This window comes from Hesperophylax consimilis, chromosome 27 (assembly GCF_061612785.1).
Source record: "Hesperophylax consimilis isolate HC1 chromosome 27, BYU_Hcon_1.0, whole genome shotgun sequence".
Lineage (NCBI taxonomy): Eukaryota > Metazoa > Arthropoda > Insecta > Trichoptera > Limnephilidae > Hesperophylax > Hesperophylax consimilis.
The window spans coordinates 241365-263812 of record NC_142862.1 but is presented as its reverse complement, the minus strand read 5'-3'; the positions used below and the strand labels follow the sequence as shown (position 1 = coordinate 263812).

The 22448-nt window shown below is 33.4% G+C and overlaps 1 protein-coding gene across 1 annotated transcript in view; it reads left to right on the top strand.

The window, feature by feature from the left end:
* Positions 1-18252, top strand: part of RYa (RYamide) — a 67735-nt gene extending 49483 nt beyond the window's left edge. Inside the window, exons 4-5 of the mRNA XM_089648031.1 lie at positions 12499-12717; positions 16911-18252. Of these exons, the coding sequence (XP_089504157.1) occupies positions 12499-12717; positions 16911-16938 (247 nt within the window). The 3' untranslated portion in view covers positions 16939-18252. The remainder of the gene's footprint in view (positions 1-12498; positions 12718-16910) is intronic.
* The last annotated feature ends 4196 nt before the right edge of the window (positions 18253-22448 follow it).

Below are 22448 nucleotides of genomic sequence, written 5' to 3'. Positions count from 1 at the left end.
GCATATTTCCATCAATATATGAACGGAAAATGTTGCTTTTGCAATGACCATAACATTAATAATGCTGATGGACTCAGTGGATCGACCTCCGACACCAGGGTGGGAAACCCGACCCATCTTTTCGACGCATATTTCCATCAATATATGAACGGAAAATGTTGCTTTTGCAATGACCATAACATTAATAATGCTGATGGACTCAGTGGATCGACCTCCGACACCAGGGTGGGAAACCCGACCCATCTTTTCGACGCATATTTCCATCAATATATGAACGGAAAATGTTGCTTTTGCAATGACCATAACATTAATAATGCTGATGGACTCAGTGGATCGACCTCCGACACCAGGGTAGGAAACCCGACCCATCTTTTCGACGCATATTTCCATCAATATATGAACGGAAAATGTTGCTTTTGCAATGACCATAACATTAATAATGCTGATGGACTCAGTGGATCGACCTCCGACACCAGGGTGGGAAACCCGACCCATCTTTTCGACGCATATTTCCATCAATATATGAACGGAAAATGTTGCTTTTGCAATGACCATAACATTAATAATGCTGATGGACTCAGTGGATCGACCTCCGACACCAGGGTGGGAAACCCGACCCATCTTTTCGACGCATATTTCCATCAATATATGAACGGAAAATGTTGCTTTTGCAATGACCATAACATTAATAATGCTGATGGACTCAGTGGATCGACCTCCGACACCAGGGTAGGAAACCCGACCCATCTTTTCGACGCATATTTCCATCAATATATGAACGGAAAATGTTGCTTTTGCAATGACCATAACATTAATAATGCTGATGGACTCAGTGGATCGACCTCCGACACCAGGGTAGGAAACCCGACCCATCTTTTCGACGCATATTTCCATCAATATATGAACGGAAAATGTTGCTTTTGCAATGACCATAACATTAATAATGCTGATGGACTCAGTGGATCGACCTCCGACACCAGGGTAGGAAACCCGACCCATCTTTTCGACGCATATTTCCATCAATATATGAACGGAAAATGTTGCTTTTGCAATGACCATAACATTAATAATGCTGATGGACTCAGTGGATCGACCTCCGACACCAGGGTAGGAAACCCGACCCATCTTTTCGACGCATATTTCCATCAATATATGAACGGAAAATGTTGCTTTTGCAATGACCATAACATTAATAATGCTGATGGACTCAGTGGATCGACCTCCGACACCAGGGTAGGAAACCCGACCCATCTTTTCGACGCATATTTCCATCAATATATGAACGGAAAATGTTGCTTTTGCAATGACCATAACATTAATAATGCTGATGGACTCAGTGGATCGACCTCCGACACCAGGGTAGGAAACCCGACCCATCTTTTCGACGCATATTTCCATCAATATATGAACGGAAAATGTTGCTTTTGCAATGACCATAACATTAATAATGCTGATGGACTCAGTGGATCGACCTCCGACACCAGGGTGGGAAACCCGACCCATCTTTTCGACGCATATTTCCATCAATATATGAACGGAAAATGTTGCTTTTGCAATGACCATAACATTAATAATGCTGATGGACTCAGTGGATCGACCTCCGACACCAGGGTGGGAAACCCGACCCATCTTTTCGACGCATATTTCCATCAATATATGAACGGAAAATGTTGCTTTTGCAATGACCATAACATTAATAATGCTGATGGACTCAGTGGATCGACCTCCGACACCAGGGTGGGAAACCCGACCCATCTTTTCGACGCATATTTCCATCAATATATGAACGGAAAATGTTGCTTTTGCAATGACCATAACATTAATAATGCTGATGGACTTAGTGGATCGACCTCCGACACCAGGGTAGGAAACCCGACCCATCTTTTCGACGCATATTTCCATCAATATATGAACGGAAAATGTTGCTTTTGCAATGACCATAACATTAATAATGCTGATGGACTCAGTGGATCGACCTCCGACACCAGGGTAGGAAACCCGACCCATCTTTTCGACGCATATTTCCATCAATATATGAACGGAAAATGTTGCTTTTGCAATGACCATAACATTAATAATGCTGATGGACTCAGTGGATCGACCTCCGACACCAGGGTGGGAAACCCGACCCATCTTTTCGACACATATTTCCATCAATATATGAACGGAAAATGTTGCTTTTGCAATGACCATAACATTAATAATGCTGATGGACTCAGTGGATCGACCTCCGACACCAGGGTAGGAAACCCGACCCATCTTTTCGACGCATATTTCCATCAATATATGAACGGAAAATGTTGCTTTTGCAATGACCATAACATTAATAATGCTGATGGACTCAGTGGATCGACCTCCGACACCAGGGTAGGAAACCCGACCCATCTTTTCGACGCATATTTCCATCAATATATGAACGGAAAATGTTGCTTTTGCAATGACCATAACATTAATAATGCTGATGGACTCAGTGGATCGACCTCCGACACCAGGGTAGGAAACCCGACCCATCTTTTCGACGCATATTTCCATCAATATATGAACGGAAAATGTTGCTTTTGCAATGACCATAACATTAATAATGCTGATGGACTCAGTGGATCGACCTCCGACACCAGGGTAGGAAACCCGACCCATCTTTTCGACGCATATTTCCATCAATATATGAACGGAAAATGTTGCTTTTGCAATGACCATAACATTAATAATGCTGATGGACTCAGTGGATCGACCTCCGACACCAGGGTAGGAAACCCGACCCATCTTTTCGACGCATATTTCCATCAATATATGAACGGAAAATGTTGCTTTTGCAATGACCATAACATTAATAATGCTGATGGACTCAGTGGATCGACCTCCGACACCAGGGTAGGAAACCCGACCCATCTTTTCGACGCATATTTCCATCAATATATGAACGGAAAATGTTGCTTTTGCAATGACCATAACATTAATAATGCTGATGGACTCAGTGGATCGACCTCCGACACCAGGGTAGGAAACCCGACCCATCTTTTCGACGCATATTTCCATCAATATATGAACGGAAAATGTTGCTTTTGCAATGACCATAACATTAATAATGCTGATGGACTCAGTGGATCGACCTCCGACACCAGGGTGGGAAACCCGACCTATCTTTCTGACGCAATTTAATTATTTGAGAAAAAGCGCCTTTTTCAAGTTGTTTATTTATTGTTTTGGTGTTTAATTCGTAGAACTCCATTTAATTTTTTAAATAAATTTAAAATAAATCAAATTTAATAATTATTATAACATTATTAAATTTGATTTATTTTAAATTTATTTAAAAAAAAATTCAAGTTGATATATGAATATGAGAGTTTTGTTCGAATACAAAGTCAATTTTTTTTATTTTATTTATTTTTTATTTATTAAATTTAATATAATTACATGTAATACAATATAAGATATGGGTAGTCCCACAAAGCTGTGACAATCAGCTTGTCTGTAGGTTCTACCATTTAATGTTATAACATAATACACATTAGCTTAAGTTTAAATATTAATACCAAATATAATGTTTAGGATAGATAAACGTTTTGTTCATTTACTAACCACTTTTTTGTCAGTTTAGGGCAAGGTTCCTCATTATTTTTCAAGTTAAAGTTTTCGTTAAATTTGTTATAAATCACAGGTATCAAATAGTCAAGTGTTCTGCTACCATACTTATTTGATATTAGTGGAATTTTTAGGCCTTTTTTTTCAGTAAATCTTGTTTTGTGACTATGCACCAATGGCTTTTTGTACGCATTTTCTCCCGCATTATCCATAATTATAATAAACCAGAGAAGCCCTTTAATTGGGAATAGGCCCTCAGAGCCATACAGTAATTTTAAGTTGTTTCTTTGTTTGTAAATGCTAGGTTTAACATTTTTTTTAATTATAGCAGTTTGTAGATTTTGAATGTATTTAATATTAACATTACTCGAGTGTCCCCAAGTTCGAATTCCATATCTAAGTATTGATTCGACCATAGAATGATATATAAGTTTGAGAGTACATCGAGGCAATACAAATATTAATTTATAAAAATTACTCGCCAAACATCGGAGCTGGTTACAAATTTTGATCACACTTTTGTCCCATTTAAAGTTATTGTCTACGATTATGCCAAGGTAAGTATATTCGTTTGCAAAATCAATTTTTTCACAGCAGCAAATATTATCCATTTTTTTATGTATACAATCAAAATTATGTGCAGTTATTTTAGGTAAGTTCCACATTTTCAAGCTCGGTGATCTTATATACATGCATTTAGTTTTTTTGACATTAATAATTAATCCTACATCATGAGACCATTTAAGTAGCTCGTTAAAGTCAATTTGTAATTCTTGAATAGCTATTTCAGGGTTTTCATTAGAGACAACTAGTGCAGTATCATCAGCAAAAATAAATCTACGGGCTATTTTAAAAAGTTTAGACATGGCAATTACATATATAATGTATAATGTTGGTCCTAAAATTGACCCTTGTGGCACCCCTGACTTAATAAATCTAAAATTACTCATTACATTCAAAATCTTTACATACATTTTTCTATTTGTTAAATAGTTTTTGAAAAATTATAGGAGTTTACCACGGATTCCTATGATTTCGAGTACCTTGATTAATTGTGTATGGCTGAGTGTATCGAAAGCTTTTGAGAAATCAATAAATAATACTAGTACATGTTTTTTTGAGTTAAGCTCTGAATTTATATAATTGGAAAATTTTTCGAGCAGTTTATCACAGCTTTTTTGTTTTTGGAAGCCATACTGACATTCATCAATAATGCCCAAATTATTTAAATATTTATCCAAATTTATAGATATATATTTTTCCAATATTTTTTCTAATGCGGGTAATAAGGAAATAGGCCTATAATTATTTATTACGGTGTGATCTCCATTTTTAAAAATGGGCCTTATGATGCTGCATTTTAGTTCAGCTGGAATGTGACTTGTGTCAATAATTCTGTTAATTAGGTGAGTAATTATAGGACTAAATAATTTAACATGTTTTTTTAGATCATACATGCGAATTAGATCCACGCCCGGTGTCTTTGAATTTTTCATTCTTCCGATAATGCATTTAGTTTGTTCTGTATTAGCTCTTGGTAGGTACATTGAATGTTGCAAATGTTCTTGCTTCAACTCAGACGCTCGAACATTGCATTCGTGCAATAACTGATTTACACCGTCGTCAAAGAATTTTGCAAAGTTTTCTGCCACCACATCCGCAGTTTGGGAATTTAAGAAATATTTAGATATTACTTCATCACAATCGGATTTATTTGTCCTACCCAATACTTGATTTACTTCATTCCATGTTTTTTTTAATGTCCTTGAAACAATGTTTAAATTTGTTATTATAGTATATTTTTTTTGTGTTTAATATTTTTTTATTTAGTTTATTTCTGTATTTCTTGAATTCGATTTCATATATTTTATTGTTAGGCATGTTTTTCCATTTCCTCCATAATGTGTCACGTAGTTGTATATTTTCAATGAGATTATAATTTATCCAGCCCTTTTGGTTATTACGCTGTTTATTTGTATTTGATTTTGTTTCAGTACTTTTTTCGTAAATATATTTGAATTTCGATTTAATTTCTTCATAAATTAAGTAAGGTTCCGTTATGTTAAGTATTTCATTCCAATCAGTGATTTCAATAAGTAGGTCGACTTTTTTTCCGATATTACAGTATATTTTGTATGGTGCGATTTATTGGTGGTACCTGCCTCATAGGTAGAGAAACGCATCGTTGTTGCAATAAGGTAGTGATCCGCTATTATAGTTTCACATACACATGAGCTGATTTCATTTGTCTCTCTCTCTCTTACATAGATATGGTCTAGACATGTAGCCGTTACATAGTTAGTCAGTATGGCTTCACGGGTCACGTCATTAATACATTTTAAAAATCCAAATTTAGCCATAATGTTTTCATATTTCATAACAATTGGTTCCTGATAATTTAATAAGTTTATGTTCGTATCCCCAAGTACCATAACGGATTCTTTAATTTCAATATTTCCCAATATTACATCTAGCTCTTCGAGAAATATTTTTTTATTTGAATTAGGTGGTCTGTATATTGCCAATATATGTAGACGTTTATGTTTTTTGACAGAAATAGTTCCGTAGACACATTCAAATTTAGTTGGCATTATGTTAATTTGTTCAAACGTTAGGTGATCTTTCACATATAAAATAATCCCGCCTCCCGATTTGTTTTTTCGACAAAAGTAATGAGAAGTGAAACCCAATATTTTGTATAGATGTATATCATTTTCATTAATCGACGTTTCACAAAGCGTGATTATATCAATATTACTTAGAGAGCTAGAGATAACGACAAGAAACGTATCCCAATATTTTGATAAGGATCGAATATTTAAGTTGATTGCAGTTAAATTATTATTTCCCGAAAAATGTTTTTTGATAATCCAGTTCTCAAAACTTTGTGTGCGTTCATAAGCGATTTCTGAGGTGTCAAAATCTACGTTCAAATCACCCATATTGAATAATATTTTAACAGGCGGCAATAGTATGTAAACAATTGTGAAGATTTATCAAGGCAAATAAATTGTATAAATATTTTTACGGAAGTAAACATTACCAATATATTCCTAGTTAGATTTTTGCTTTGTTCAGAAAGTTTTTGGTTAAATAATTGACAACAATAAATATTTTTTCTACATGTATGAGTATACCTAGGATAAACTAACATCAATATACATTTCAATACTCCCGTGTTAACACTATAGATACCGGAAAATAAATTAGAATATAATATATTTAAAGAAGAAAAAAATATCAAAGATATGAGATACTCATATTTCAGAAGTAAAAGATATACATTATTGTGCTTATCAGAAGAAGATGTTAAGTATTTAAATAAAGTTTTGGTTAGAAGCATTGATTTTTTAGAATAATAATACATATAAACATACCTAATCATAGTCTATGCGACTTTGCGCGATATGCATCATCTTTTTAAAGTAAGTGCAGTTTGTGTTGTTTGCTTTATGATTAGTGTTAAGGGTCATCTTAAAAGTATTGTTTTGGTAAATACAGTTGCTACATGTTTCTTCCGAGTTTTTGTTTGGGCATTCCTTCCATTCGTGATCCTTAGCACAATGTAAGCAGGTCGCGCTTTTGTCTTTGCTCAAACATTTCAGTGCAGTGTGTCCAAATTTCAAGCAGTGGTAGCACTGCGTCAGGGGGTTGGCATCTTCCACTCGTACTCTGCTGAATCCTATATTGATTTTTTCCTTTTCGATGAGGTAGGACCTCAGTGCTCCGCTGGTTTCTAGTATATAGTTCGTGAGTCCATTTTGTACTTTAGGTTTAAACATTTTTATTAGTTTTACAGTGTTTTTTGTATCATTTTCCATTATATCTTTGATACCTTCATTTTGGGTTTTTAAAGCCTCGATTATGTCTTCTTCTGTCAAATCTGCCTGTAGATTTCTTATGAAAATTTTTGGGTTTTTCTTTTTTAGTTCTTCCGCAACCATATTTTTTTGAGCGTTTTGTTAATTTCATCCGTCAATTTTTCTGCGTGGACTTTAGTAGGGCAAGATATTATCAGTTTATTTTGGGCGGCTTTACGAACTCCATTTACTGCAATGCCTAAATTTGCTATTTTTATTTTTTTGACAATTTGTTCTTTTATTGCGTCTGATGTCATATTTGAATTTTCACTTTTAATAATCAATGAATATTTCGATTCCGGGATTTCTTTTAGTCGACTTGCATAGGTTTTTTTTTCCATATAACTTGAATTTTCAATTTTTTTTTCTAATTTTTCTATAAGTTTGGTTTGCAGAGAAACAATCTCGTTTTGAAATGAAGTTTTTTCGTGCATCCATTTTTCTTCTTCTAGAAGTTTGATGTTTGTTTCCAGATTAGTTTTGGCCTTGGAGTCCTGTTTGGTAGAAATATTTGAGATTTCTAGTTTAATATGTTCTATTATTTGTAGCACGTTCATAATGGGTTGGGTTTAGTGACCGCAGTCACCTCACTCGCGGCAAAATACTAGTAACGGTGTAACAATACTCTAATATTGTAAAGACGAAAGTATTTACGTATACGTCCACACACCACCGCTGTGGCGAGTGATGTCTTTCAAACAAACACAAATCTATTTATTAATATGCATATTGCGTGTGTGCGGACGCAAATAAATAATTCAACCCAATATATTATAACATAACTTCTTTGCAAATGGTGTTTTTCCCTAAAATAATTAAATTAACGCCGTCTATGAACGCGTAGATTATAACGTACGTTATTTTAACCCTTGATTGCTATTTTCAAAATTGTAATTGATTTGTTAAGAATTCAGACTATCCGTGATTGTGGACGGGTCTGCACTAGTGGTATGTAAACATGTTTTCCATTTGTACCGGTAAAACCCCGCTAAGGACACGTTCGGTACACGGTGATATTTATTTACAACATCATGTTTGATTGATTACTTTGACTAATCATACATCATTGATTGATTTACTACACCGTGGAATGCTTTTACAGAGGCTCGTAATAATTATAAGTAGTTATTTTATTAGATTAAAACACAAATAACTTTATTTACATCACTTTAGTATATATAACCTCTACAAGTTTCATGAACAAAGTTCACCTCATCAGGAGTAAGTATATACTTATACTTAGAGGTAGAGGTTATATATATTAAAGTGATGTAAACAAAGTTATTTGTGTTTTAATATAATCAATAATGTCATCACAAAGTGATAAGCTTTCAGAAGAAATCTTCTTCAAAAAATTAGGTATTTTATGTTGATTTTCGTAATTTGAGGGTTGGATTACGTAATAATGATGTGAAAGAGTTCGCGATCTTACATAATAATATTTTGTCTTATTTTTAAAACGGTGACAAAAATAGAAATACGTATTAAGTAACGAAATATCTTTGATTAAATTTTCTTTCAAATATTGCACAATGCGAACGTTACGTATGTTTATGTTTGATTTTAATATCTTATATAAGTGCTGTAATTTTTTCGACTTCAAACATTCTCTGAAAAGAAAATGACGACCTCGTGTTAATACGGTCTATTGACTATTATTCCGCCATCTCAATATCACAGCAAAATCGTAAATGTAAAACAACATTGCAGAAAAAGCAGTCATTAGAATAAGTTTGAAAGTAATTGTGGATACATAGAGTACCGCCCTTTTGAATTGTTCCCAACCTTCCTCTTTCTCCCCACTGCCTTCTTCCTCACAACACACTAGGCCTTCTGGCTTCGCAGTTTTACCACCTCCACACAGGAGGCCCTATAATCTTTGGGAATGCTGTGTAGATGGTCTTTTTAGGGAGTTACCAAATATAATAAACCCCTGGGGGTGACCTGTGGCAGAGATTTTGTTTATCCAATGAATGGTTCCCGGGGCAACGGTATCCATACCAGACCTGTCTCCCAATTCCCGACTTGCATAATATATTAATTTGGTAGATGATTCAACTCATAATAGTGTTTTTAAAACAAGACTGTTTACTTTTTAGGGTTTGCATAATTTTTTAATGAGATTTTGTAATAAATGAGCTGTGTAAGCAAAAACAGAGAACTTTTTAATGTGACATTTCACAGCGTACTCAATATTTACACTTAGTTGTAAGGCGGTCTATATGAATAAAGTTAATTTTGATTAATTTAAGTTTTTCGATTAACCTCCAAGATTGCCTTCGTAAGCAAATTAACATAGTTATTTTTTATTAAAAAACACAAACAAAATTATTGAAATATTAAAATATTTCCATAAAAACAACGCCTAAGTCAAATGCGTAAAAGTAATTGAATTTCTACTTGTAAAATGTCACAACATAATAATTTCCATAAAAACAATGTCGGTATTGGTCTGATTCTCGATAATAAATATAAATTTGATATTGATCAAATGACAAACAAAGCAGCTAAAATGATTGGATTATTGAAGACAATATTAGCAATTCCTAAACGAAAATTTGAAACAGAAAAAGATACGATCACACCCAGGACTCGAACCCAGGACCCTTACCTTGCCGGACACCGCTCAACCAGCTGAGCTAATGGGACCCTATTTCATTCGGTCATATTTAACTGTATCATACTTACCGAATAAGTACTACCAACATTATCTTCATTTTCTCACCGCACATTTTTATTGGCAGCTATCTTTATGTAAGATCGCAAGATTCAACACGAACTAAATGCAATCTAGACAGTGTCTTAGATAAATAAATCTTATTTTAATTTTAATGTGCGACATCTATTGACCTTTTCTGCAAGTCGAGGACCAAAATTTTTTTTTTGAATAACTTTTGAGTTAATAATTGAATGACAGTTGGCAGAGCGGTGCCCCGGCAAAGCAAGGGTTCTGGGTTTGAATTCTAGATGTGACCGTATCTTTTTATGATTTTTCTGATTCAAATTTTCGTTTAGGAGTCGCTACTATTGTCTTCAATAATTAAATATTACAATTTGAGGTTTTACTCAAAAGTTATTCCAAAAAATAAATGTGATAAGTTTCACAATAAGAAATATAATAGAATTCACAACTATACTACATAACTAAGCCATCTAGAGTTTGCGTCAACCATGTGGTCTCTGGTGAATCGCTGAATCGATTTAAAATAACTTAGCCATCTAGAGTTTGCGTCAACCACGTAGTCTTTGGTGAATCGCACAATCGATTTAATATAACTTAGCCATCTAGAGTTTGCGTCAACCACGTGGTCTATGGTGAATCGCACAATCGATTTAATATCACTAAGCCATCTAGAGTTTGCTTCAACCATGTGGTCTCTGGTGAATCGCACAATCGATTTAATATCACTAAGCCATCTAGAGTTTGCTTCAACCGTGTGGTCTCTGGTGAATCGTACAATCGATTTAATATCACTAAGCCATCTAGAGTTTGCTTCAACCGTGTGGTATCTGGTGAATCGCACAATCGATTTAATATAACTAAGGACGGGTTGTTTCGGAGAATTTGAACAATTCATCAAATTTCAACGTTCATTTTCCAGTTCCGCGAAAGATTTATTCAAGTTCTGTTTTTATTTCAGTTCTGTCAAGCCAATAATCTATAATGATATATTAACAGAACTGGCAAAGGACTTTCACAGACCCCGAAAATGAACGTTGAAATTTGATGAATTGTTCAAATCCTCCAAAACAACCCATCCTAAGCCATCTAGAGTTTGCGTCAACCGTGTGGTCTCTGGTGAATCGCACAATCGATTTAATATAACTAAGCCATCTAGAGTTTGCGTCAACCGTGTGGTCTCTGGTGAATCGCACAATCGATTTAATATCACTAAGCCATCTAGAGTTTGCTTCAACCGTGTGGTCTCTGGTGAATCGTACAATCGATTTAATATCACTAAGCCATCTAGAGTTTGCTTCAACCGTGTGGTATCTGGTGAATCGCACAATCGATTTAATATAACTAAGGACGGGTTGTTTCGGAGAATTTGAACAATTCATCAAATTTCAACGTTCATTTTCCAGTTCCGCGAAAGATTTATTCAAGTTCTGTTTTTATTTCAGTTCTGTCAAGCCAATAATCTATAATGATATATTAACAGAACTGGCAAAGGACTTTCACAGACCCCGAAAATGAACGTTGAAATTTGATGAATTGTTCAAATCCTCCAAAACAACCCATCCTAAGCCATCTAGAGTTTGCGTCAACCGTGTGGTCTCTGGTGAATCGCACAATCGATTTAATATAACTAAGCCATCTAGAGTTTGCGTCAACCGTGTGGTCTCTGGTGAATCGCACAATCGATTAAATAATTATCTGGATGCAACTTGATTAATGAAGTGTACGTAGACAATGTTCGGATGCGATGTTGCTCGTAAGCAACATTACCGACTGTCCTGATATATTACACATAATAGATTTCGCTCACGATACACGTCACAGACGATCGTACAATTTTTTTAATGAAAAACATTGTAAATCTAATTCAAACCAAAATGCTGGCCTTAAAGACTGTGTACAACATGAAATGAAATTCTCTCCGATGTAAATATTTTTAATAGCAACGCAAATAAATATAAAATTTCTATTAAAAATATAATGACTTGTTCACCAACTAAACCAAACTTCATAAAATGTAATGATATATTATGTAAATACATATATTATGTAATTTATGTAGTATCTTTTGTTGTAAGTATATGTAATATTATAAACATACTGTTTAATGTAAGAATAGTGAGGAATCTATAATTGTTTCCCAGATAAGTAAATTGCACGTGTATAGCCAACTATATTGTAATTTCCCCCAAAAAATCATTCTACATAACATAGTTTGTTCATCCTATACAATAGAGATTGTAAATTTTGCTTAGAATTCATCGGGAAACATTATGTTGTTTGTGTTTTAATTGTTTATTTCCGCGCCCGAGACTGAATAACCATTGTGATAATACACAGCCCATTTAATAAGGTGTTTTTTTTAACTAACAGGTTCTTTATGGGAAGTCGTTACGGTAAGCGAGCAGGCTACGTGGCCGAAAGCACAGAGGAAACGAACCCTAACGAGGCGCCTATGGAGGAGCCGGCGCCAATTGGAGCAGAAGAGATCCGGAACAGGCCAGAAGGCGCCCCAGGCGACGGAACCCAGTCCGAAGGGCCACTGAAGTGTGCCTATGTGGGCATCGGCAACCTGTACAGATGCGTTCATAGGTTGGTTAAAGTCATCAAATATTTAAATATTTGAACTGAAATATATATTAAATATTAAAAAAAAAAAATTTTTTTTTTTTAAAAAGAAAGACAAATATTCCCGGGTTACGAATAACCTGACAATATTTGAAAATCTCCTACTACCACCGCAGAATGCTGAAAATGTTGCTTGTGTTGTGATGGAGGACTTAGCCAGCCGAGGGATTGAACACACTACGCCTGAGTGGGACCCAAGCGCGATGTCAACTCGGCCACCGACCGGTCAATTTAAATAAAAATTTAATATATATTTCAGTTTTGGAACATGTTGTCATATAATATTTTTTACTAGAGACATTACCAATGGTAACTTTGTTCTGCACTTCGGAACAGTAGAAATCCTGAGCCAGCGCGGTAGCGTGAACTTGTCGGCAGCTTGCCACTCAGTTTTTGTATTATATCAACAGGAATACAGACATGGCCGTTCAGAAGGTTGTGTGCAAAGCAGTTTTCCTTCTATCGACCAGGTTATTAATACCCAGTACATCGGACAGAAATGCTGATTGATATATAACCAGGGATAATACATGAAATCTCTAAGATATCTTAGAAACTCAGACACGCCAAAAGCGCAGGTTGTCCGTCCCATCTTGTTAGTGATTGTCCCAAACATCTGCACAAGCCCAAAACTAGTAATAATAATAAATATATACAAACATACGAATACAAATTAAACAGCACACGCATCTACAATAAGAATATAGAATTAAAGAGCATACGCATCTACAATGAGAATATATAATTAAAGAGCAAATGCATTTACAATGAGAATATAGAATTAAAGAGCATATGCATCTACAATGAGAACATAGAATTAAAAAGCAAACGCATCTACAATGAGAATATAGAATTAAAGAGCAAATGCATTTACAATGAGAATATAGAATTAAAGAGCAAATGCATTTACAATGATAATATAGAATTTAGGAGCAAATACATTTACAATGAGAATATAGAATTTAAGAGCAAATGCATTTTCAATGAGAATATAGAATTAGAGAGCTAATGCATTTACAATGAGAATATAGAATTAAAGAGCATATGCATCTACAATGATAACATAGAATTAAAGAGCAAACGCATCTATAATGAGAATCTAGAATTAAAGATCACTACATGAATATGATAGCAATAGACACCGAAAACACAAAACCCAACCAAGACAAAATATTCACAAAAAATAATAAACTACTCAAACTTGAAAGAAAAACTCAAAAAAAAAGACTCGAGTACAATATACCAAATAGAGAACGTGGAAGAGGCCTGGGATAAATTTAATAACATGTTAGCACAAGAAATAAATAATAACACTATCATAAAACAAGTAAAACTCACACACAAAGCAAAAAAATTTAACTATGGATAACACAGGGAATATTAAACTGTATTCGTAAACGAGACAAAATTCACAAACAAATTAAATATACACCCTACGACATGGAACAACTTAACTATTATAAAAGATATAGAAACATCTGCACGAAAATTATTAGAGTGGCTAAGGAATTGTACTACAGAGAAAAACTTAAAAGAGAAAAAAATAACCCAAAGGAAATATGGAAAATATTAAAAGAAGTTACATACACACAAAAATACAAACAGAAAAATACTATTGAAAATCTAAATATTAACTCCAAAAAATTAGATGTCAATACAAATACAGAAACTATAGCAAATCATGTGAACAACTTCTTCGCAAATATAGGAAAAGTTTTAGCGAACCGTAAATTGCATAACACAAACAATTAGATCACATATCAATAAAAAACCGACACAACACAGATTTACAATAAAAACAACCTCGGAAGAGGAAATTGACAAAAAAATAAACACATTAAAAAACCGAATTGCTCCTGGATTAGATGAGATAACAACGGATTGCATTAAGATATTAAAAAATGAAATTTTAAAACCTATAACACACTTAATCAACCTAAGTATAACACACTCCTGCTTTCCTAGTACTCTTAAAAAAGGACTAGTTATCCCTATTTATAAATCCGGAGACAAAATGGAAATAACTAAATATAGAACAATCACTCTGTTAAACTCGCTTTTAAGATTTTCGAAGGAGTATTAAAAAACCAAATTATAAAATACCTAGAAGAAAACAAATTAATCTCGGATAGCCAATATGGATTAAGAGACAAAAATAGGCACAAAAGAAGCTTTGGCATGTACAATAGATTATATACATAGCAACTTAGATCAAGGGTACAAATGAATAGCGATATATCTAGATTTAGCTAAAGCCTTTGACTCAATCTGCCAAATTCACTTTTAAAAAAATTAGAAAACATGGGTATCAAAGGCAAGGAACTTCAACTATTAAAAAGTTATATGAGTAACAGAACTCAACAAGTCAAAATTAACAACCATACTAGTAAACCACTGCCGATTACATATGGAGTTCCACAAGGAAGCATACTAGGGCCCGTTCTTTTTACTATTTACATAAATGAACTTTGCAGCATGAAAATAGACGGTGAAATAGTTAGCTATGTTGATGACACAGTTTTACTTTTCAAATCTAAGGATTGGAATAATGTATAAAACATAGCGAATTTGGGAATCTCGCAAGTGAAAACATGGCTAGACTCAAACATACTTACACTTAACATATCAAAGACAAAATTCACAACATATAGTATAAATAGCACGGGACAGCCAAAAAACAACACAAACACCATAAAAATACACCAATGTTTAAACACCAACATCTGCGATTGCCCTCCTCTAGAAAAAAAAAGAACAAATAAAGTATCTAGGAATCGTAATTGACCATAACCTTAGATGGATACCTCACATCAAACAAATCACAAATAAACTTCTCAAAACAATACACATTTTCCTAAACATAAGAAACATATATATAATAAAACAATTGAAAACAATATATTTTGCACTTTTCCAATCGATAATAGAATATGGAATTATTGCTTGGGGAGGAGCAACAAACTCGGCTATCAATTACATAGAAACCGCACAGAAAACGATCTTAAAAGTAATACTAAAAAAACATAGACTGACTGATACAGACCAAATATTCAACAGCTGTGACGTACTAGATGTACGCCAATTATACGTTAAAACACTACTAAACTACATTTTTGACAAAAAAAATAAATTTCAACATACACAAAATAACACTAACAGACCAGTTAGACAAGCGTACAAAGAAAACATAAAAACTCCGACATCAAGCTTTGGACAAAGACACTACCAATACCATTTTATAAAAGCTTTCAACAGTGTAAAACTTGAAATTAATATTGAGGAAAATAAAAATAAATTCACACACAAAATTGATTAAAGAACAAAAAAGACAATATTACCAAAATGTCATAGCATAAAATAAAAATAAAACCTACACGTAACACACAAAACCAATATAAACACACATCACTCACAAACACACAAGATTATTTTCATTGTATTATTTTTTAATTTTAAATGTATTTCGTTTATTTAATTTTAAAAGTATTATTTTCTTTTTGAATGTATTATTTTCTCTTTAAATGTAATATGTAGATTATATTTTCATATTATAAAATGAAGGCCTCAGTACGGGCAAGCCACCCAGTGAGGCCTACATTACTGGAAAACATAAATTATAAAAAATAATGTACAAAATAAAAAAAATAAAAAAAGAGCAAATGCATTTAAAATGAGAATATAGAATTAAAGAGCAAATGCATTTACAATGAGAATATAGAATTAAAGAGCAAATGCATTTAAATGAAAATATAGAATTTAGGAGCAAATGCATTTACAATTAGAATATAGAATTAAAGAGCAAATGCATTTACAATGAGAATATAGAATTTAAGAGCAAATGCATTTACAATGAGAATATAGAATTAAAGAGCATATGGCATGTATCGAATATGATATTTTATTTAAGAGTGTAACGAATTAGCCTACACTTAATTAATTGAATAAACGGGTGCGAATAATTTAAGTGAGAAATAATAATTTAAGAAAATCCTTGTTTTCATTTGCATTGATTTCAGGTGTAAGTTTTTTTCAAATAAACGCACATGTTTTGTGTCATTTACCTACTTCTTCGTAATAATATTAATTCTTTGCATAATTTGATATATTTTATTGCATGTAAAATCCGATGTCTAATAATTATAAATATATTTTTCCAGGGATCAAAACACCTTGACAGCACGTTAAAATGAATAAACCAGAAGACCAAGCGAACCCCGAAATAATAATGTATCCACAATTACACCACACTTAACAAGAATATCAATAACTATATATTAATAAAATATTACTTATATTATCTTTATTAATATACTGAACATTGTTTGAAATAAGTTAAATAGTGCGTAGGAAAATTCAAATTATAAAGTAAGCATATTTTTATTTTACCTTTGTTCGTATTAAGATGGCTTTTCAAAATGTTGTCACAAATAATGTTATTCATTTACATAAATGCATTTATTATTTGAAACTCCGAAAAGGTTGCATTTATTTCACTTCTCTTAAAATGTAATTTAGAGGAAACATTTTTGAGTGGCAAATTTGCACGTCTGCAAATCGTCAATGATAAAATACTTAATTTTTATTTTTGGAATTACTTAGGGAGTAAAACCTCAGATTGTAATATTTAATCATTGAATTCTTTAGAGATACTCAAACAAAAATTTAAAACAGAAAAATCAAAAAAAGATGCGGTCTTGGATGCCTAGATGTACCTAGATGCGATCATCTCTTTTTCTGTTTCAAATTTTCGTTTGAGAATCCCTAAAGAATTCAATGATTAAATAACTGTCCCTATACACGAAATTAAGCAGATTTAGTCGACATACACTGCAGTCGTACTCGGAAAACTTGACAAATAACCGACATTGTCGATAAAACCGAGATTAATTCTGTTTCCGGAGAAAACAAATGCAGTTTATTCTCTAAAGGAGTTTTTTATCAATCCATTTTGTCGTTTTAAGTCCTAAGAAGCAAAGTGATTTTGATGGCACATTAAAAATATGAATAATTTTAATTTAAATACATTTTCTTAAAAGTCAAAAATTCTGGAGCCGCTTAGAAAAAGTATGTGACGATTTCATCAAATACTGGCTGGGATTTTTTGGAATCGTCGCTTAAGATTTAAGATTTTTTTACTTTTCGAAAGAAAATAAGTAATTTTCGATGAAAACTGCACCATCTAAATATTGATTTTCTCCATAAAACCAATATATTATAGTGATTACAGATCTGATGTAGAATATGCTTTTGTATACCTTCTCCTCCAAACCACATAATATATTTGGGTATATTTATTTGGTGAATTGTAGAAAACTGGTTGTTGACATTTTAATAAAGTAGAAGATTATTTAATTTCTTTATACAATACTTATCAATAAGAAAATAATGTTTCTATTTACACTAATTATATTCCCGAGATTTAAATATTGTAATTCGTGTATATACTACTACATGCATTATTTTCTACAGATGGTGCAGCTTTTATGAATATGAAGAATTGTCAATAATATTTATTTTGTATGTACGTATATAATTATATAAAAGTAATCTAGTCATAGATTTTAGTGGATGTTTGAAATGTTTCAACTGTGAAATGGAAATTATATAAATTCTGGGAATAAAACAGCAGAACAAACCAAACATGATTTTACTCTCCCCGTTATATTTCAGTTCGATAGAATGGACTAAACATTAATTACCACACCCTAACTGCGTAACTAACTGCCCGGAGCCCGGAGCCGGTGGAACTAAGGAGTTTTCCGTTTGGGATAAAACCATCATGTCCAGTGTCTATTTACAATACACATGAAACAAGAAGAGACATAATAAACATCCCCCTCGGATCCTTCAAGGCTACTGTATGTCTACAGTCTCGTGTCACGCTACGCCGAGCCGTTAGTAGTAGGTCCGTTCTGCTGTGTGGGATACATAGCAGAACACAGTGCTGACGTTTTAGGGGATCGTGAAGGAGGATAGGAAGTTCTGGGAAGAAAAGAGGTAGGAATCTGGGGGTCAATGTTCAGGAGTGACGGACGTATGAACCCACCCCTCCCACCGCTGTGTGAGGGGTGGGTCGAAAGAGTCTGGCTGGAGAAGTTAAAAGGTCTCCACCAACCAGTCTTTCCCGATCCGACCCGCCTCGCAGTAGGTGGGCAAACACTTCCGCCGGCAAGACCTAGACAAACCTCACCCCATTAACCCGGGCACCCCTTCTAAAGACTACCCCAAGGTCGATGATGGATTTTACATTTTTTTAAATATCTTTTTCATCAAATTTGATTTGGGTTTCTCAAACGTGTATATGACATGGTAGCACTTATTTTTTAAATAATTTATTTTTATCAACCCATGATGAAATTTAATATAAATCACTTTGTAATTTGACACAATCTTGCCCGTCACAGATCTTCATAAATAATTTGAGATCATCAGCAAAAAGCAAGTAAGTGGCATATTTCATGTAATCTTGCCCGTCACCAATTTAAATGATTTAGAATTTTAAAAACTTAATACATGTCATAAAATATAATATTGATAATAATAATAAGAATTTGACAGCCACCTCTGGTCTGGAGTCCCAAAATACTTGATAAAATCACTAACCAAATGTACAGAAACGGGTGGTCCGTTATCTTAACAATTATTGATTCAACTATCTTAACAAGCGGATAGCTATCTTTAGAACACAGGCAAATCCAAACATAGGTGGGAATGCTGGACTTGTCTGGAATTGTAAAATTGGCGTCAATCGGCACTGGTGCATGCATAGTCGGGAAAACGCCAAATCATATAATAAATATATTGTTAAGAATCACCTTTTGGGGTTGAATGGAGAGGGGGAGAGAAATGAGATGAAGAAGAAGATGGTTGGGAAGTATCTGACTATTCAGATCTGATTTCAGATTCGTTTCACAAAGCCAATTTTTCGATTCGGCACAGTGATCTTTTCAACTTTGAAGCAGGGTGATACTGAGAGTACTATGCTGGGGTGGAAAAGGACAAAAGGAAATGAAAATAATGAAAGCGGGTGATAATAAACCCTTGTGCTGATGTGGAGAGAGAAAATCTTTTCTATTTACACTTTCTAAATCGAGTGAATTTGAAAGGTTCTCTCATCACATGAGCGAAGAAACAGCCCAGGTTCTTTATTACTTTTCGCTTTCGATCTTGGCCATGTTGAAGCTAGTTAGTATTGTAGTCGGTACGCCAATATTATAGTGCAACGTAATAAAACACTATGTAATACTTTCTGTCCTAACTAAACAATTTAAAAAAACTTCTGTTCTAAATAAACACTTATAAATAATAAAAATAATTTCCGAACATGGTTTAAAGTTTGAGGAATATTATAAGATTTTTTTGTCTTGTAATATTTCTTATAATACCCGTCCCACAATCTCAACGATAGATCAAAGTAATATTCTGTAAATAATAAATTATCGAGACAAAAGACATTTGAAACCTTCAGCCCAATTTTGTTTTTTTTTTTTAAAGTATGTGTGATTTTAGACAAATAAAGTATTAAATGAATCTTAGATGGGAGCATCGCTGTCTGACTTTACTTGTTGGTTGAGGTATTAACAGGATGTTAAGTCCAGCGATACTAACCTGTGACATTGTCACGCTTCTCTGAACGGTTAAGAAGATATTGAACATGACTAATACCTAAAATGATACTGCAAGCGTCGAACGGATATTTTAGATATGTCTTTTTCTAGTCTTTTAAGGAGCATATAAGAGTGCATGGGATCTCTCTCGAGTATAATTGTTAGGGACATAAAAGTTAACCTCTTTCAACATAGGCGGATTGTGTATTGTACCAGTGATAAACTTAAAAAAGTGTTGGCCTAAAAATATTTTTCTGCGGGCTTCAAATGTATTGAAATCGAGCATTCCTGTTAAGAACAAGGATGGATACAAGAATGGATAGTATGTATATTCCCTCATATACAGGTAACGCATAAACCTTTTTTGTACTTTTTCTATTTCTAAGATATGGTTTTGTTCAAATGGTTGAGTATTGGAGAGTTGAGCCCTGAAATAGAAGGATTTATGCTTGCCATTCAGGATAGTCATTAATACCAAAAATTATAAGAAGCATAAAAAAGATACAAATCAAATTGATGATTTATGTAGAAAATGTTTGGCTTTTCCGGAAACTATTGAACATATTATATCGGGATGTTCTATATTAGCACCGTCCGAGTGTACATTTAGGCATAATCAAGTTTTAAAGATAATTCACCAAAGTTTGGTAACTAAACATAACTTGATAGACTCGATAGTAATATAGAACCATATTATGAATACAAACCAAATTCATTTTTAGAAAATGAATTTTATAAAATATATTATGGTAAAACTATACTATTAGACCGAACGATTAGTCATAATATACCCGATATAGTTTTACATGACAAAATTTAAAAAAAAAAACTTATATCATTGATGTCGCTATTCCGAATTCCTGTAATATTCAAAAATCTGTTTCTGAAAAAATAAGAAAATATACAGATTTAGGAAATGAGATTAAAAGCATTTGTCATTCTCAGACTATAAAAAGATTAGGTAACGTTTGTTATTTCGGCTACTGGCATTATACCTAGTTCTCTCATTCAAAATTTATGCGTATTAGATCTCTCAAATAATTTATTCATGAAATTGTAAAAATCGGTCGCTTTAAATACATTTAGGATTACGAAAGATTTTTAAATATTTATTTTGAGGGATCAGTAGGATTTATAGGCCCTGTTAGAAGTTCTACCGAGCCGAACCCTCTGATATGAAAATATCTGGAGTCGGTGAATTATTTTCCCATTTGATCTCTGGTGAGTTGACGTGTTGTTCTTGTATTGTTTTGTATTTATTATGCTTATAATATAATGCACTTGCATAATGTGGATTTACTAGATGATCATTTGTGGAAAAGTGTGTGAAAGGGTTTAGTTTTTCCTGTGGGGAAGATTTAACCCGGATATAAAGTCGGAAAACAATAAAATTATAACAATAATAGTAAACCTAAGCTTCGTTTTTAAATTGTAAATTCAGAGCTCGACTGTTGCGAATTCCTAAGTCTAGTCATTATACGAGTTGTTACTCGATACACTTCGCACAAGGACCTAGTTAAATGACACTAATATTTTCAACATAAAAATATTTGTGTCTAAAACACACCTAAATAATGTTTTCGTGTAAAATTATTGTTTCTGACAATTTTAAATATTTTTTTTTATATTTTCCAACGTTTGTAATGAAGTAAATATTTAATGTAACTTTGTTTATTACCAATAAGTAAAATATTGTAACCATTTTGTGTACCCAAAGAGAAAAGCCACATTGGCGGATAAAGGACTAAATAAAAATAAATAAATATTGGTTTGTACACGAACCATGATGAACGAACCAATTTGAACTAACTCAACAAATAACAAATAAATCAATTAATTTTGGCGGGATAGAAAGGCCGACAGGGGTATTGCAAGAAGGGTAAATGCAGGAAATTCCATCAATGGAAGACGAAAAGCGACTGACGCGCCCAAATTGTCTTAAGTTGTCCTAAAATTGTCCAAAGTAGCACCCAAGAAGAAGTCCACTATGGAATAGAACTGATACCAACCTTGATGTACGGCAGCGAGGCATAGGACTGACAGGGAAAGCATTAAAGTCGGGGCCTGCCCTGTGCAAGGTGCAGGTGC